General features: G+C 36.5%; 1 protein-coding gene and 1 long non-coding RNA gene across 6 annotated transcripts in view; one reads left to right on the forward strand and one right to left on the reverse strand.

Annotated features, from left to right (window-relative positions):
* The window catches only part of LOC137004463 (uncharacterized), a 58765-nt gene extending 44546 nt beyond the window's left edge, over positions 1-14219 (forward strand). The window contains exons 3-4 of the long non-coding RNA XR_010892135.1: positions 3979-4092; positions 14139-14219. This is a non-coding gene — a long non-coding RNA (uncharacterized lncRNA). The remainder of the gene's footprint in view (positions 1-3978; positions 4093-14138) is intronic.
* dgkb (diacylglycerol kinase, beta) overlaps positions 1-18304 on the reverse strand; it is a 74978-nt gene that overhangs the window by 11430 nt on the left and 45244 nt on the right. For 4 of the 5 annotated variants that reach the window (XM_067364806.1, XM_067364805.1, XM_067364808.1 and 1 more), the window contains 2 exons: positions 4391-4481; positions 3870-4065 (listed from right to left, as the gene is read on the reverse strand). In XM_067364806.1, the coding sequence (XP_067220907.1) occupies positions 3870-4065; positions 4391-4481 (287 nt within the window). Of the gene's footprint in view, positions 1-3869; positions 4066-4377; positions 4482-18304 lie in introns of those variants that run through there. The other variant, XM_067364807.1, reaches the window with a different exon arrangement.

Here is an 18304-nt window from a genome sequence, read left to right on the forward strand (position 1 = left end):
TTAAAGAGTTTAATGAATGAGATACTATGGAGTTATGGTGTGTAAATGTACAGATATTGATATACTGTGCAAAATATGAATAAGTATACTCATACTAGAGGTTATATTTCATTTTCACCCCTATTGACTGAAAAGAAAGCAGCTGGGCCAGGCAAGTAAACACTTTAACCTCTGTAAACAAGAAAGTCTAACTGACAGACTCTTTCAAATGGGTGATTTCTCATCAGGGAACATCAAATACTGTGATTGTAAGACTCGAACAGGCTCAGACGTTTCACCCTTCATTCTGCTCTTTGTGATCCGAAACATTCCCATGATAATGGCCCAAAGAGATTCTGTAAAACTACAATCAATGCTCTCAAAGCGGGCATGATACATGATTTTCCCCAACGTGGTGACAACCGGCGTACACATTTCTAGATTAGTGAATGACGTTCTGCCTTGATGATCCTCCGTGGAGGGAACATCTAAGTGTTTATCTTAACAGCAAGTCTTTAATGTTCTTTGAGCTTTGACAGGATTTAGCCAATTCGCCAAAATGTAAAATAGTTAGGTTTTGTAATGACAGTGTGTTGGTCTGGCAGACATATAAGGAGATGAAACAGAGTTTGGTTTGATTTTAAACGTATAGGCAGGTTTTTGGAAAATACATTATACAATAAAATAGAGTGATATGTACTTAAAGGGTTAGTTTACCCAAAAATGAAATTTCTGTCATTAATTTCTCACCCTCGTTCATCTTCAGAACACAAATTGAAGGGTTAGTTCACCTAAAAATGAAAATTACCTCATGATTTACTCACCCTCAAGCCATCCTAGGTGTATATGACATTCCTCTGTCAGCTAAATACAATTGGAGTTATATTAAATAATTTCCTGACTCTTCCAATCTATATAATGGCAGTAAATAAAGGATTGAAGCCCATTTTGAAGCCCAAAAAAGTGCAACCATCCACACGTGTAACAAAAACAATCCACACAGTTTCGGGAGGTTAATAAAGGCCTTATGAAGCGAAGCGATGCGTTTGTGTAGGGAAAATATCCATAATTTTTGTAAGAGTCATATACACCTAGGATGGCTTGAGGGCGGTAATTTTCATTTTTGGGTGAACTATGCTTTTTCTGATGAAATCCGAGGGTTTCTGAACCCCACATAGGCAGCAACGTCATTGCACCTTTTGAGGTCCAGAAAGGTAGTAAAGACATCGTTAAAACAGTTAATGTGACTACAGTGGTTCAACCTTAATGTTATGAAGTTGTTATGAAGAACATAAAATAAAGGTTAAATAAATAAATGAAGTGACGAGAATACTTTTTATGCTCTAAAACAAAACAAAAATAACTTCTCTTCTATGTCAGTCTCCTACGCAATTGACGCAGTGAACGCAGTGCAGCGCTTCCGTGTTCTACGTCAGAATGCCGGCTCATAAACCCTCGGATTTCATCAATAATTTGTGTTCCAAAGATGAATGTGAGTGAAGACATGAAGGTGAGTACTTAACAACAGAAATTTCATTTTTGGGTGAACTAACCCTTTAAATATGTACTGATTTGTGTCGGTGAACTACAGAAGCCCATTTCCGCTTCAAAAAGGTAAATGTGATAATATTATACTCACATAGATACTCACAATTTCGGCTTTTTATGTCTAAAATTATGATTTTTATATATCACAATGTGAATATATCTAAAAAATGGGAGTTTATATCTCACAAAATTTGACTTTATAACTTACATTATGACTTTAAATCTCACAATGTGATTTTAAATCTTATAATATGACTTTTATCTCACGTTATAACTTTATATCTCACACTGTTTATATTAAATTGCTAGTAAATACCTTAAACAGCGCTTTGATTAAATTGCTACTAAGTACCTTAAACAAAATGCACAACTTAGCTTGAAATTGTGCAAACTTTATAGTATGAAAAACAAGAATTTGCATGATTGATAATGGCAGTCATTTCAATGAGCACAGCTAGTGGCAACAGTAGATATACGTGACACAAAGCCTGCTGCTTTAGAAAGTACAGTTATTGAAATCCCAATCAGCCTTGTTTTACCATGGTATAGTTGAGTCTGCTTTGATTAGACAGGTCTGTCCACCAACGCTAGCACAAGCCATTACAGAGCCACTGACAATCCCAAACACTGACATTAAAACTGCGCCCCTTCAACCCAAACAAAAGCCACTCGCCATGATTCAATGTGTCACTGGTGAAATATTCATCATGAAAGAAAAGTTTCTTTGAAGTTGCCTCTGATTAATCAGCTATGAAGACAAGAACTTTGCAAACCTGTAATGTTAAGGTGACCCTTAAAGAAATCTTCCAGGTTCAATTAAACAATTATTTCACTTCTGAATGAAAATTTTCTCATAATTTATTCACCCCCATGTCATCCAAGATGTTCATGTCTTTCTTTCTTCAGTCGAAAAGAAATTAAGGTTTTTGAGGAAAACATTCTAGGATTTTTCTCCATATAGTGGACTTCAGTGGGGTTCACCGGGTTGAAGGTCCAAACTGCAGTTTCAGTTCAGCTTCAAAGAGCTCTACACGATCCCAGAAGAGGCATAAGGGTCTTATCTAGCAAAACAATCAGTCATTTTCTAAAAAAAAATGTATATGCTTTTTCACCACAAATGTTTTGCACTGTGCTAGGCCACCCGTTGGCCTTAGGAAAACAGTGAACAGTGGGCAACATGCACGTAAGAGAGTAAATACAAGGGAAATATGGCAAAGTCATTTCAAAGTGCCACACTTCCTGCTGCCAACAGGTTTCACTTTGACTGTTACTGAATATTGCCATGTAGATGTCTTCAGGCAAGGACTATTATCAAACATGTGAAGTTTGGAGCAGATCGGACATTGTATGCCCTACTTACAACAGCTTCCTTTTTCATGGCAAAACATTCGGACTTTGTCAGGCCGCCACAGACACACCCTTCAATGAAAACTCAAGATCTTTGCAATTTAACATCATTAAGGCCTTTAGATTAGACTGACCAAAAATGACATTGAACTGATTAAATCTCTATGAGGAGTTAATCACAGTGTAAAACATGTAATTTCCTGTTACCCACAGGTGGCGCTATGACTGTATCTGAATATTGTCATGAAGATGTCTTCAGGTCAGGACTCTAATAAAACACGTGAAGTTTGGGGCAGATCGGACATTGTATGCCCGAGTTACAACAACTTCCTGTTTCATGGTGAAACATCAAATTTTGTCAGGCCGCCACGGACACGCCCTTCAGCGAAAACTCTAGATCTTCGCAATTTAACGTCTCAAAGGCCTTTAGATTAGACTGACCAAATATGATATTGATCTGATTAAAGCTCTAGGAGGAGTTCGTTAAAGTAGAACGTGTGGAAATGGCAAAAACTGAGAAAATTCTAAATATCTCACTTCCTGTTGGGTTTACAGATTTTGCACCCAGGCTTTTTTGTAGGTATTGGGCTGTTACATCTGTCTACAAAATTTCATACCTGTACGTGAAACGTAGCACGAAGGGTGCTTGATTGAAATTTTGTAGGTGGCGCTATCGAGCCATTATGCCATACCTAAATCTAAAACCCATATCAGATGTAAATTTTCAGCACTTCTGATGCGGGTGCAAAGTTTCATGAGTTTTCAAGCACGTTTAGGCCCTCAAAAATGAGAATTGGCCGAGCAATTACAATAGGGTCCTCACACCATCAGTGCTCGGGCCCTAATAAAACAAATGATTGAAAAAGTTTGAAAAATAAGTAAATAAATAAATTTGTATAAAACTGTATGGGAATCAAAACACAACATCTCATTCATCTGACTTAGCCCTGTATAGTACAACACGATTTGTGATATGTGAGTATGCGTTTGTATACCTTGGACAGCAAAAATTAGTTGTTTGGGGTCAACAATTGTGGTCTTTTTTTCTGAAGACTTCTTCCCTGTTCTACGGTGACCCCTCCGTTTCTTGCTTTCTCCCCATAGGTTGGAACCACCGTGCATGCTGGGAATATTCAGGACGGCGATGCCCTCCAGTGAGATGTTGCTGAGGTTCAGGGTGATGCCATCACACTATAAAAACATGGAAAAGAATGCAAGGTGCATTTATGTACAGTATATTCATTTAAATTACAACTATAATACAGTGAATGATTCAATGAATCGATCAATCAATAATGAATAAATAAATCTAAATTTGTTGTATTAGCACAAGCACACTGAATATAAATTGCTGTTTGTTATAATACAAATAGAACAAAGTCCTGAAACACATTTTGGCAAAATGCAATCTTTTGTATTAAAACAATATGCCACAGTTCTTTCCAGTGGTTCTGCAGGGGGTGTTTAAGTGTTAGAAAGGCGATAAGGCATGTGGTTTCTCACTTATTCTCATTACCTCCACCTCAAGATAATCATGCAGTTTCTTGCAAGTTGCGGAGAAGGTCTCTGAGGTGCCAAACTCGAAGTACCAAAGCTTATTCTTCATCCTGAAACCAACAAGTTGTATCAGTTTTTTATGGATAATGTATTATTTATAGATCATTATCAATCATTAGGGGAGTGGTGTGGCGTAGGAAACAAATACTATGGAAATCAATGGGTGCTGGTTCTTTAAAATATCTTCTTTTGTGTTCAACAGAAGAAAGAAATTCATACAGGTTTGCAACAACATGAGAATGAGTAAATGATGACAACATTTTTAGGTGAACTATCCCTTTAAAAAAATATATATATTTTTTTGCCTAAATTTATTTGTAGGATTTAAAATGATTGTTTCAGTCAAATCAAATCAGTCATTTATCAGACATGTTATAACACAAAAATAATTAACAGTTTATCTGTATCAGCCAGAGTTTTAATATCAATGCATCAAACAAGTAACTGCAAAACTGTAAGTTCAAAATCAAAATGAATGAATTTACAATAATGCATCACCTAAAGTAATTCACAATGACTGTCTGGTCCCCATCTTGGCATTGAAATGATCCAGGACGACTCAAAAACTGAAGCACATGGCGCAAACCCCTACCATTACAGAGCCCAGCTAGGGTTCAGAGAGGGTAATCTAGCTGCCCCTTCAATTAAGAGTGGGTTGTGGAGCCGGACCCCTGTCCCCCACCCCACACAAAGTCTCTCTGGGACCAGGATCATGATCAGTGACCTCACCAGAACAAACCACCATCTGTTTTCATTACCAGCAGACACACACACCTGAACCTTCTATAGCAGAGTCCAAACACCATGGATATAGAGATTTAGAGAATTACACAATCCGAAGCATAATAATGGGATCTGAGAAGTAGTCAGAAATTGGGATGAAAATAATAAAAAGGATCCAGAGGTCCTTGGTGATTGTTAGCATGGTACACTCTTAAAAATAAAGGTTCTTCATTGGCATTGATGGTTCCATGAAGAAGCTTTAAAATTCATGTAATCTTTATATTGCACAAAATGAAAAAAGTTCTTTAGATTATTAAAATAAAACGTAGTTAAAAGGACAAGATATCGCAGCTTACATTCAAACAGATTTTTCTTAGGACTGACCTGAAGGAAAATGCTATTTAGATGCAGGTAATACAAGCTTCAGTGAACAGTATCAATGAGAACAAACATATGTTTACGTTGCTAAGGGTGTTGTACCATTGTTTTATTCATGATTCATAAAATTGTGAATAAAATACAGCTATTGGCCAATCAGAATCAAGGACTGGAACTCACCGTTTTATAAAGTTTTATTAATGCTACTGTGGTATGAAGCAGGGCGAGGCCGAGAGCCGAGGTGCAGAATGAGGCTGGAGGAGCAAATACTAATGAGAGACAACATACCGGCCTTGAGCCCCATGGAGGTTCTGGAACTCTTATTATGCATATATTCCACTGTGGGCTGCTGCCGCCCCTTTCGTTTTGTCGTTTTGTTTATTTTACGATTGTAGTTGCCGCTTCTTGCTTCCTTCTTCTAGAAGGAACTTGAACTATGTTACAGTTACTTTTGATCACTTAAAATCACTTTATTTTATTCCATTTTAATGAAATAGCTACAAGTGCTGAATTACTAGACATACAGTTTTACTTCAAAACAATCATACTAAAATACATTTGAGTGTGTTGAAAGTTACAGTGCTCAGCATAAATTAGTACACCCCTTTTGAAAAGTAACATTTTAAACAATATCTCAATGAACAAAAACAATTTCCAAAATGTTGACAAGACTAAGTTTAAGGTTAATAATATAACTTATTGTAGATTACACATTTTTCAGTTTTACTCAAATTAGGGTGATGCAAAAATGAGTACACCCCAAAACAAAAACTACGACATCTAGTACTTTATATGGCCTCCATGATTTTTAATGACAGCACCGAGTCTTCTAGGCATGGAATTGGTGACATTTTGCAACATCTATCTTTTTCCATTCTTCAAGAATGACCTCTTTTAGAGACTGGATGCTGGATGGAGAGTGATGCTCAACTTGTCTCTTCAGAATTCCCCATAGGTGTTCGATTGGGTTCAGATCAGGAGCCACTGAATCACTTTCACACTGTTCTTCTTCAGAAATCCAACAGTGGCCTTAGATGTGTGTTTAGGATCATTGTCATGTTGGAAAAGTGCACGACGACCAAGGGCACGGAGTGATGGTAGCATCTTCTCTTTCAGTATAGAGCAGTACATCTGTGAATTCATGATGCCATCAATGAAATGCAGCTCCCGACACCAGCAGCTCTCATGCAGCCCCACATAAGGACACTGACACCACCATGTTTCACTGTAGGCACCATGCATTTTTCTTTGTATTCCTCACCTTTGCGACGCCATACAGTTTTGAAGCCATCAGTTCCAAAAACATTTATCTTGGTCTCATCACTCCAGAGTATAGAGTCCCAGTAGTCTTCATCTTTGTCAGCATGGGCCCTGGAAAACTCTAGACGGGTTTTTTTGTGCCTGGTCTCTAGGAGAGGCTTCTTTCGTGGACGGCACCCATGCATACCCTTCCTCTGCAGTGTACGCCGTATTGTGTCATGGGAAATAGTCACCCCAGTTTGGCTTTCTACTTCTTTAGATAACTGCAGTGAACTTGCATACCGATTTTCTTCAACCCTTCTCATCAGAAGACGCTCCTGTCGAGGTGTTAACTTCCATGGACGACCTGGATGTCTCTGTGAGATGTTGCAGTTCCATCTTTTTTAAAAAAAAATTTACCACTTTTGCTACACAATTCTGACTGATAAGTAAAACTTTGCTGATCTTCTTGTAGCCTTCACCTTTCTGGTGTAAAGAAATTATTTTCTTTCTCAGGTCTTGTGGCATTTCTCTTCCATGTGGTGCCATTGCTGACAGGCATTGTACAAACATGTTACTCATGGTAAATCAAGAAAACAAGATATTCAAACAATAAGACTAACCGTTTTGATCTATATAATGATTTGTTTTCTGTCGATAAAGGTATCCAAACAGTTGCTCACCTGTCTACAAACCCGATTCCAAAAAACTGTACAAATTGTGAATAAAAACAGAATGCAATGATGTGGAAGTTTCAAATTTCAATATTTTATTCAGAATACAACATAGATGACATATCAAATGTTTAAACTGAGAAAATGTATCATTTTAAGGGAAAAATAAGTTGATTTTAAATTTCATGGCATCAACACATCTCAAAAAAGTCTTCCCAACGTCTGGATGGGAACATATGTTGTTGTAGAACTTGGATATACCTTTCAGCATTGATGGTGCCTTTCCAGATGTGTAAGCTGCCCATGCCACACGCACTTGTGCAACCCCATACCATCAGAGATGCAGGCTTCTGAACTGAGCGCTGATAACAACTTGGGTTGTCCTTGTCCTCTTTAGTCCAGATGACATGGCGTCCCAGTTTTCCAAAAAAAAAAAAAACTTCAAATTTTGGTTCGTCTGACCACAGAACAGTTTTCCACTTTGCCACAGTCCATTTTAAATGAGCCTTGGCCCACAGAAAACACCTGCGCTTCTGGATCATGTTTAGATATGGCTTCTTTTTTGACCTATAGAGTTTTAGCCGGCAACGGCGAATGGCACGGTGGATTGTGTTCACCGACAATGACAATGAGCCCATGTTGTGATTTCCATTACAGTATCATTCCTGTATGTGATGCAGTGCCGTCTAAGGGCCCGAAGATCACGGGCATCCAGTATGGTTTTCCGGCCTTGACCCTTACACACAGAGATTGTTCCAGATTCTCTGAATCTTTGGATGATATTATGCACTGTAGATGATGATAACTTGATGATAACTCTTTGCAATTTTTCTCTGAGAAACTTCTTTCTGATATTGCTCCACTATTTTTCACCGCAGCATTGGGGGAATTGGTGATCCTCTGCCCATCTTGACTTCTGAGAGACACTGTCACTCTGAGAGGCTCTTTTTATACCCAATCATGTTGCCAATTGACCTAATAAATTGCAAATTGGTCCTCCAGCTGTTCCTTATATGTACATTTAACTTTTCCGGCCTCTTATTGCTATCTGTCCCAACTTTTTTTGAATGTGTAGCTCTCATGAAATCCAAAATGAGCCAATATTTGGCATGACATTTCAAAATGTCTCACTTTCAACATTTGATATGTTATCTATATTCTATTGTGAATAAAATATAAGTTTATGAGATTTGTAAATTATTACATTCCTTTTTTATTCACAATTTGTACAGTGTCCCAACTTTTTTGGAATCGGGTTTGTAAATAAACACATAATATATTAAAGAGTCTTTGGTGTTTCCATGGTTTCTGCAGAAGTAAAACCGGAAATCGAGGGTAATGTGGATACGAGTCATTGACAGGCGACGTAATGACATGGACCGTTACAAATTGCAGATTGTAAATTGCCTTTAATAACTGATAATTGAAAGGTTCTTTGGGGAACCAAAATTGGTCCTTCTATGGCATTGCTGTGAAAACTTCTATTTGGAAACTTTTTTTAAGAGTGTATTTAAAAAAAATGCTTTTCAGTAATATTGTACAATAAAAGATAAATACAGAAAAGCAGTTTTAAAGTGTTATCTTTCTAACATCAATCTGTGCCTCTATAATTAAAAGGGAGTTGACAGGTATTCTTCACCTAATTTCACACAGAATGGATTAAATTCATATTAATGGCAACAGCACTTCTTGAATGCCCATAACCTGAATCCGACCAAAATCCTCGCATCAGTCGCAAATCCACAACAGTTTATCAATCAGGGGTCCGCGGCGGGGAAAAAAACCTTTTAAAACACGCTGATGTGCAGAAACTACACAATAAAAAATGGCCCCCTCTTCACTGGATCCCAGCCCCAACAACCTGGATCTATTAGTATAAGCAGGACAACAATCGCTGAATTATTGATTTCCTCATTAGACTTTTTGTCAGGACCATTTAGTGACGTTAAAAATGAGCTTTCATTAGCCACTTGCAGGAGAACCTTGCCGCCTTTGATTTATAATGTGCAACATGGTCAATATACAGCAGAAAGGATGAGGAAAACACGGTGCACATGCCGAGATCGGCCTCCGTATGTAACGAGGCACACTTCAAAGCATGGATTAAACGGACACACACTTCTTTATAGCGACGGAGGCTGATAACTCTCCTTTAAGTGTGTACTTAGTTACACATACATTCAGGACATACTGGATGCCTGGATTAACATATGGTTTGTTATATGCCTCATTAAAAGACCACTAATTAACAGCTGCTTTTAAACCCAGAGCAGAATCCTGAGCGATGGTTTGTTAGCAAAAGTCATATTTTATCTGAATAAGAAGGGTAAAAGACACAGGTAACTGTGTTGCATCATTTGAACTCTTACTAATAATTTGTTTCAGGAAAGAATTTTGAACATGAAATCAATATGATGTAATTTTTTAAGCAACTAAAGAAACTTCATAGATCATTCTACTACATATAGTTATGACTTAAATATAGTTTACATAAAAATATAGAGTTTTATTAGATTTTTATGATGGTTTTATGATATTTTTGTGTTTCACAAAAAAACAGGTTTGGAACAAAAAAAGAAAAGAAAAAGAAAGAAAAAGATGATGATGATGATGACAATGATAAATAATACTAAACAAATTATAGTTGTCTCATTCTAGAAGGATCTCCAACATACTATACATTTTAGACAATGTGTCTTTTCACTCGCCTTAACCTCTGAGTTCCAGTATTGCAAACATTTGAGCAAAAGATCAGGATAGATTGAGCCACGACGGCTCCTTAGTCGATTCCCTCCACTTAACCTAACAAGAGTGCTAAAGCGACAAATCAAGCCGATCCCTTTGCTCATTAGGTAATTAGGAGCATCTCATCTCTTCAATCGGATTCCCATCTGTTCCGTTCCCTTTCACCGACGCACACAAGTAGGGCTGATCGAGGGTCACATCTGCACTGAAGACTGTAGGAAAGATCCATGCACACACTAGGAGGGCTGGAATGAAATCATTGAAACAGGTGTAAATGAGGTCACTGAGTCGAACTAAGTATGAAAAGTGTACATAAAGTGTTGCGAATCAACATTGTGTCAACTTCGCAGTGGTACTGAATAGGGACTTGAGGCAAAGTGTCACGGTTGCGTTGTCGACCCGAGGCGACTTTGCCTCTCGACACTTTCTGCTGCGTCTGAGGAAGGCAAACATGGTCTTGTCATTGATTTTTCTTTTGACACCTAATCTAACCTGCAGTGATGTACGACCTCATTCTCACACTAATTTCTTCTTTATCTGAGGTGATAAATATCACATTGATATAACTACCTCTGTCAGGATTGTTCTGATGCACTGGTTTGTAGAACATGACACTACAAAAAGAAAGAGAGAGAGCGAGGAAGAGAGGTGTTTGCTTTTTAACAGAAGAAAGTAAAGTAAAATGACACTGGAGTTTGGGGAGATTCTGTGATATTCTTCAAACATTCTGATTAGGGTTGGTTCTAAAACTGTAAAACCCCCTAAAACCCTATAGATAGCATACTTAAAAAATACAAAAAAAAAAAAAAAAAAAAAAAAAAAAACTAATAATGAATATATTAAAATAGAAAGCAGTTATTTTAAATTGTAGTAATATATCACCTTTTTACTGTGTTTTTGATCAAATGAATGCAGCTTTTTTTAAACATATGAGATTTCTTTCAAAAACATTAAAATGTGTTATACACCGATAATGTGATATACTAGAAATATAAAAATTTAAAAGGAATAAATACATACAACATTTAAATGTTAACAGTGCATGGTAGATTATTTACAAACTGTAATCCATTACTGAATAGAAATTACATAATGAAAATTGTAGTTAGTAAAGAAATCTATTACATTACAAATTTTAGGTAATAAAATCTTATTATCTTTTGAAAACTTTTGACCTAACTCATTTGTCACACTGATTTAGAATCAGTATCGTAGAATAATCTCGTAGCATATTAGCATATAAAAATGCAGAGAGGAAGAAAATATTTTTCACTCTTTGTTGCATTAAACATACCCCACTTTCTGGGGTTGTGTAGGAACCGCAGGGGTTTCAGAAATGAAAGAAATTAATTAATTAAAAAATTGTAAATAATATTGTAAATATTGTAGCCGCCTATTAGTGGCCATTCTTATGTGTGCAATTACACAAAACTGGAAGACTTTCTGAACATATATAAGCAATAGGCTTTTTAGAAAGGAACATTTAAATCATAAAATTAGTAAGAATTTAAAAAAATATATATATGGAGAATCTGCGAATTTTGCCATTTTGTGAATATTAAGTCATCATGTAATCAATAAAAAAGTAACTGTGGTCTGATTACAAGTATTTTAAAATGTAATATAATCTAATTACAAGTATTTAATTGGATTAAATCTGATAGCGTAATCCAGATACATATAATCAGTTTCTACCCAGCACTGCATATTAAAGGAATAGTTCACCCAAAAATGAAATTATCCCATGATTTACTCACCCTCAAGCCATCCTAAGTGTATATGACATTCTACTTTCAGACGAACATAATCAGAGTTATATTTAAAAATTCAGTGGGTAAGGAAAGTATTCAGACCCCCTTAAATTTTTCACTCTTTGTTATATTGCAGCCATTTGCTAAAATCATTTAAGTTCATTTTTTCCCTCATTAATGTACACACAGCACCCAATATTGACAGAAAAAAAAACAGAATTGTTGACATTTTTGCAGATTTATTAAAAAAGAAAAACTGAAATATCACATGGTCCTAAGTATTCAGACCCTTTGCTGTGACACTATGATTTAACTCAGGTGCTGTCCATATCTTCTGATCATCCTTGAGATGATTCTACACCTTCATTTGAGTCCAGCTGTGTTTGATTATACTGATTCGGACTTGATTAGGAAAGCCACACACCTGTCTATATAAGACCTTACAGCTCACAGTGCATGTCAGAGCAAATGAGAACCTGACAGAACTGGAGAGGATCTGCAAGGAGGAATGGCAGAGGATCCCCAAATCCAGGTGTGAAAAACTTGTTGCATCTTTCTCAAAAAGACTCATGGCTGTATTAGATCAAAAGGGTGCTTCTACTAAATTCTGAGCAAAGGGTCTGAATACTTAGGACCATGTGATATTTCAGTTTTTCTTTTTTAATAAATCTGCAAAAATGTCAACAAATCTGTGTTTTTCTGTTAATATGGGGTGCTGTGTGTACATTAATGAGGGAAAAAAATGAACTTAAAGGATTTCAGCAAATGGCTACAATATAACAAAGAGTTGAAAATTTAAGTGGGTCTGAATACTTTCCGCCACTGTATACTGGCTCTTCCAAGCTTTATACTGATGCTGAATGGGGGGCGCGTTTGCAAAAAAATACATCCATCCATCATAAATATAATCCATATGGCTTCAAGGTATTTAATAAAGGCCTTCTGAAGTGAAGCGAAGGGTTTTTGTAAGAAAAATATCCATATTTATATCTTTATAAACTAAAATAACTAGCTTTTGGTAGGCGACTGTACACATACTGCGCAAGCAGACTTGCGTCACAAGAGTAACCCCTGACACGATGTATGATGGAGGATGTAAGATGTAAGAGTATCGTAAGCTTAGACGCCTCTCGTGGTTCGAACAAATAGGGCTGTTCAACAAACCGAAGCTCCTCTTCTCTTATATTGAAATCCTCCGACATTTCTCTTTAAAATGTCTCATATTTGACTTATAAATTGCGTGTTTTGCTCTATCCCCTGCGCTTCCACGTTCGTCATTGCGTCCTGCGTCAGGTCAGGGGTTACTCTTCCACCGCAAATCAATGCCTAAGGCCGTTATACTTAAAGTTTTAAATATGGCTATTTTCTTACAAAAACCCATCGCTGCACTTCAGAAGGCTGTTATCAACCCCCTAGAGCCATATGGATTATTTTTATGATGGATGGATGCAGTTTTTTGGGCTTCAAAATCACGCCCCCCATTCACTGCCATTATAATCCTTGGAGGACATTGTTAAATATATCTCGGATTGTGTTTGTCTGAAAGAAGAAAGTCTTAGGATGGCTTGAGTGTGAGTAAATTATGGGATATTTTTCATTTTTGGGTCAACTATGCATTGCCTCTTAAAACACCTAATACTAAGGCAAGTATCCTTTGTGGAGAAACAATCCCAGAATGCATTGCAATAAGTTTACTGAAAATATAAGATGTAAAGAGTGCATGTACAGTAGCAGGTCGTTTTGTAATATGTTTGTGGGAAAACTGAAGCCTTAAACTTTAAACCTACCAAAAGACTAAACTTTAACAGTTTTGTGTGTGTGCATTTTGGAATGAAAAGAGTGTAAAGACAGGCCTGTCATGCGAGTAGTTTATGAGTAAAGTAGGATCTCCTGACTCAGAGTGATGGTTAATGGCTGGAGAGTGTGAAGGAGGAGAGGTTCCCTGACAGCTGCCGGCCCTGCAGGAGTCAGTGACTCCACATGGGGCTGTGGGCACTGAAGAGGTTGCCGTGAAGGCGGAGGAGATCTCAGCAGGGAAAGGAGGCCTTTCTAGTACCGCTGGGCTTTATCTGACTACTGGCCATGCCACAGAGACCAAGTGCACATCGGCACCTAAAACTTAACTACAGCTCTGTTGTGTCTGAGTGATTTGTGATACACAACTGTGCACATGTTTAACACTCAGTCTCTTGTACAGTAAGGGCTTCCCTGTGGAATTCTGTTCCAGTACGGATGGGGAATGTCTCACAGGCCCTGCAGATGGAGACCAGCATCTGCCAACTGAGTCTAAGAGATGCAACACAGGTAATCAGATGACAGCAAGTCCTGGCACGTCTACAAACATGAACGAGACTAAACCATAGAGGATCTGGCGGATGGCCATCAATCTGAAATCAAACGCAATGGGGTCTTCCAATAAACCCACTAATGAAAAGGCAGGTTGTTGGGATTTATATGTTTTATACACTACTGTTCAAAAGTTTGGTGTCATTTTTTTTTTTAAAGAAATGAACATTAAGGTGACAGTAAAGACATTTATAATGCTACAAAATATTTTTATTTCAAATAAATGCTGTTTTGCTCATCTTCTGAAGACAAAATGAAGATATTTTTGATGAAATCTGAAAGATTTCTGTCCCTCCATTGACAGCTATGCAACTACCACTTTAGAGGTCTGTTCTCGCAACTACCTCTTCTGATATCTTCATTTTGTGTTCCGAAGATGAGCGAAAGTCTTACAGGTTTGGTATGACATGAGTAATTAATGACAAAATTTTCATTTTTAGATGAACTAACCCTTTAAAGATTTGTACATTTGGTCTATTCAAATCCTGAATATGTAGTTTTGTATGTACAAATAAAAGACTTTTAGTGTTATAAGTGTTGATACCTGACGTAGATGTCAAAGGTGTGAGATCTTCTAAGTGCAAACATCAGGTGGAGTTGTCTGCTATTTCTGTATGTAAGTAGTGTGTGAACATGAGGAGGAGGTGGGTGGGTGGAGCTGGGAGGTGTTTGAAAGTCCAGCAGGGATGAGGACAGGGCCACAGGTGAGATCTCAATAAATTACACTCTGAAGTGGTCATTAATTATAGATGACATCCCAGTCAGACCAGCGATTTCATTTGAAATGAGGAGCAGTGTGCATAGCGCTGGTGCCCAGGGCTCTGGTGCGATGGCTTACATGTGTGTGTGTGTGTGTGTGTGTGTGTGTGAGAGAGTGAGAGAGAGAGAGAGAGAGAGAGCAGTGGGTCAAACAGTCTTAGCTTCTGCATTAGCTTTTTGATGAGGACCCTCATTACGCTAAACGGCCCTCTATGGTTCAGCCTCCCTCCGACTTGAGGAAAGGTTAAACAGAGAATAATTAAAGAAGACCGCCTCAGGCTGAGCATGTCACCCTTAAGGCGACACTCTGGTCAGCGGTAAGCTGTTTCAAAGACGGCTCAAGCGTTCTTCCCTGGTCAGTATCATATAGCTAAAATAAATGACACATTAATGGCACTTTAATTTATTTCACACTTGGTGTGAATGTGGAAATGGCTACAATGCAATAATGGAATAAAAAAGCCTTGAACAAGTTTTTAAAAATAATAAAATAATGGTCAGAAATATATATTTTTTTTATGTTTTTGAAAGAAGACTGCGTTTATTTGATCAAATATACAGCAAAACTGCGAAATATTATTTACAATTTTAAATAACTTTTCTATTTCAAAATACTTTAAAATGCATTTTATTCCAGTGATGATAAAGCTGAATTTTGCTCAAAAGAGCAAAATTATTATCATCATTGTTGAAAAACTAAATATTTTGGGGAATTTTTTTTTTCAGGATTCTTTGAGAAATATAAAGTTTAAAAGAACAGCATTTATCTGAAATAAAAGTAATAAATATGAAATCAAAGTATTAATTTCTTCAAAAAAAAAAAAAAAAAATCTTACAGACCCCAAAATTTTAAACGGTGATAAAAAAAAAAAAAAAAAAAAAAAAAAAAAAAAAATTAGAAAAATAAAGAACAATCAAAGTCATTTTAGGGGTTTAAATATTCCTTTAAAGTTATTATCGGGAAACATTGTGTGCATGAACATTCACAGCCACACATCCAATCATGTTCATCTGCCATATGACAGATTTCAGCTGGATATCATATACAGTCAAACCAAAAATTATTCAGACATTTTTGATATATTTTACTAGTAGGTGCAGGACACTATAGTTCATTTATGTAAGTGAGGATAGCTAAATAAAGTAAACTGTGACATATTATAGTAAAATTGATTTTAAAAAAAATGTGGAACCAAAAATTATTCAGACACTTTGACCTGACTATGTTTTGCTTAATTGTTATCTGACATAATTAAATTTTTTCTGACACAGTTTAACTCTGAGATCTTGTCATAATTTATTACCATTTTTTTTAACTAAAGTAAATAAACGGTATTAATGAATGAAATGTTCAAAGCGTCTGAATAAATTTTGGTTTGACTGTAGCTCTTATTATTATTGTTTTTATTGTTGTAAAATCTGAATTTAATATGGGATCTGCATCGAACATCGCAACAGGCTTTCAAATGGCATTGTTTATATATATATATATATATATATAAACAATGCCATTTGAAAGCCTGTTGCGATGTTACATATATATATAATGATATATATACATATATATAATGATAATTTTTAGATGGCAGTGATGATTAATACCAACTCAACACAATTTTACTATGGCACTGTGGTGGAAAATGCAATCAAATGGTATTTTTTGAAGGAGACAACCACAAGGCCACACATTTCAAAAGACAGCACACATACTGTAATAATAAAGTTCACAAAGCCGAAGACAACTGAGACACTTTCTTTTCTCCTTTTTGGCATCATCTTGAAGACAGAGATTATCTTGGAACCGCATGAACGATCAGTGATGAGAGAGAAAGTGTACTTTAACGAGTCCATGCGACGCCGCCACACTGATTGTCTGCTTTTAATCCTCGACCTCATTATCACCCTCTGGTCTTACTCCAGCAGTAAATTAATCTATCTGCAAAGTGTCAAATCTTCTCACTTTCCTCCTGGTAATCACCCGAGGTGCAAATAAAACCAGGGAACCGGGTTCGCTCAAGACCCCGCGTCCGTTATCAACGAGACGATACCGTGTTATAATTAAAAACCAATTGGCCATTGTTGGGTTGCTCATTAAGCTGATCAAATATTTGTGTCTTCGCTAAGGTCAATGCAATGACATTCAATAACAGGCAGTGTGAACTAAAAAAAATGTTAGAGATTGGAAAAGTTGCATGAAAAAACAGCCAAAAAGTCATGATAAAGATGGTAATTTCAGTGCTACGCCACATTAAAAAAAGAGAAGACTGACAAAATTGTACCAATGGCCTAACATGCCGCTTGCTAGAACACTTAGCTAATATGGTTAATGGTCAAAAAACATTTTGTATGAAGTAACTAATAATGCACATGCAAAAACTTAGATCAACTAGACTAAAAACACAATAGTTAACATTATTTTTCTGATAGAATGTTGAAAATCATGCAAAAAGGTTCTTTAAAAACCACCTATCAAACGTTTCATAGAAAGACCCCTATGGATCAATGTCAAAAAAACCTCCAATGCCTTTAACTTTAAGCGAGATATGATTCAGCAATATGATGATATATTAAAACGGTTATATATTTGTAAAAGATAAAGGTTCCTAGAAAAATCCAATACAAAAAAAAAATCTGCAATACCTTCCTAACTATGATCATACATTATTGAGGGAGAAAAGATACTATGTAATAGAGAGATCTAAACCCATTCTCTCATGTGAATTATTTATCAAATTCAAATAACAGATGGTATAATTTTCTTAAAATATCTTAATAATTATTCAAAAAGCACAGTGGTTTAAAACAGTTCCTGTACACATACTCTTGTGTGATCAGAATACTGTTCGATTATGTGTGAATCAACATCAACATTCATGGCTTCTGACTCCTGACCAATCCTGAAATTAAAATGCTATCTGCTCACCATCTTTGAAAAATAGTATCACACATAGAAAGTATAATTATCATTTGATTATTAAAAGACTCTCCTGAAGGTCTTGTGTCATCACGGTGATGGAAAAATGATGTCAAACTACCCAAGCAAATTCAATTACCCAACCAATTACTCGTCTGCGTTCATACTGACTTATTGGGACATTAAATATTAATGGGAGCATAGATATCAAATTTGCTCATCATTAGAAGGTGCACACATTGTGGGCTAATCACAGATGTTCCACATCACTCAGATCCTTTCAGCAAAGAATTAAACACTCCAACACAAAGGAGCATCTACATCTGTTGCTTGACTATTCATAA

The sequence above is a fragment of the Chanodichthys erythropterus genome, chromosome 17 (genome assembly GCF_024489055.1).
Source record: "Chanodichthys erythropterus isolate Z2021 chromosome 17, ASM2448905v1, whole genome shotgun sequence".
NCBI classification, from domain to species: domain Eukaryota; kingdom Metazoa; phylum Chordata; class Actinopteri; order Cypriniformes; family Xenocyprididae; genus Chanodichthys; species Chanodichthys erythropterus.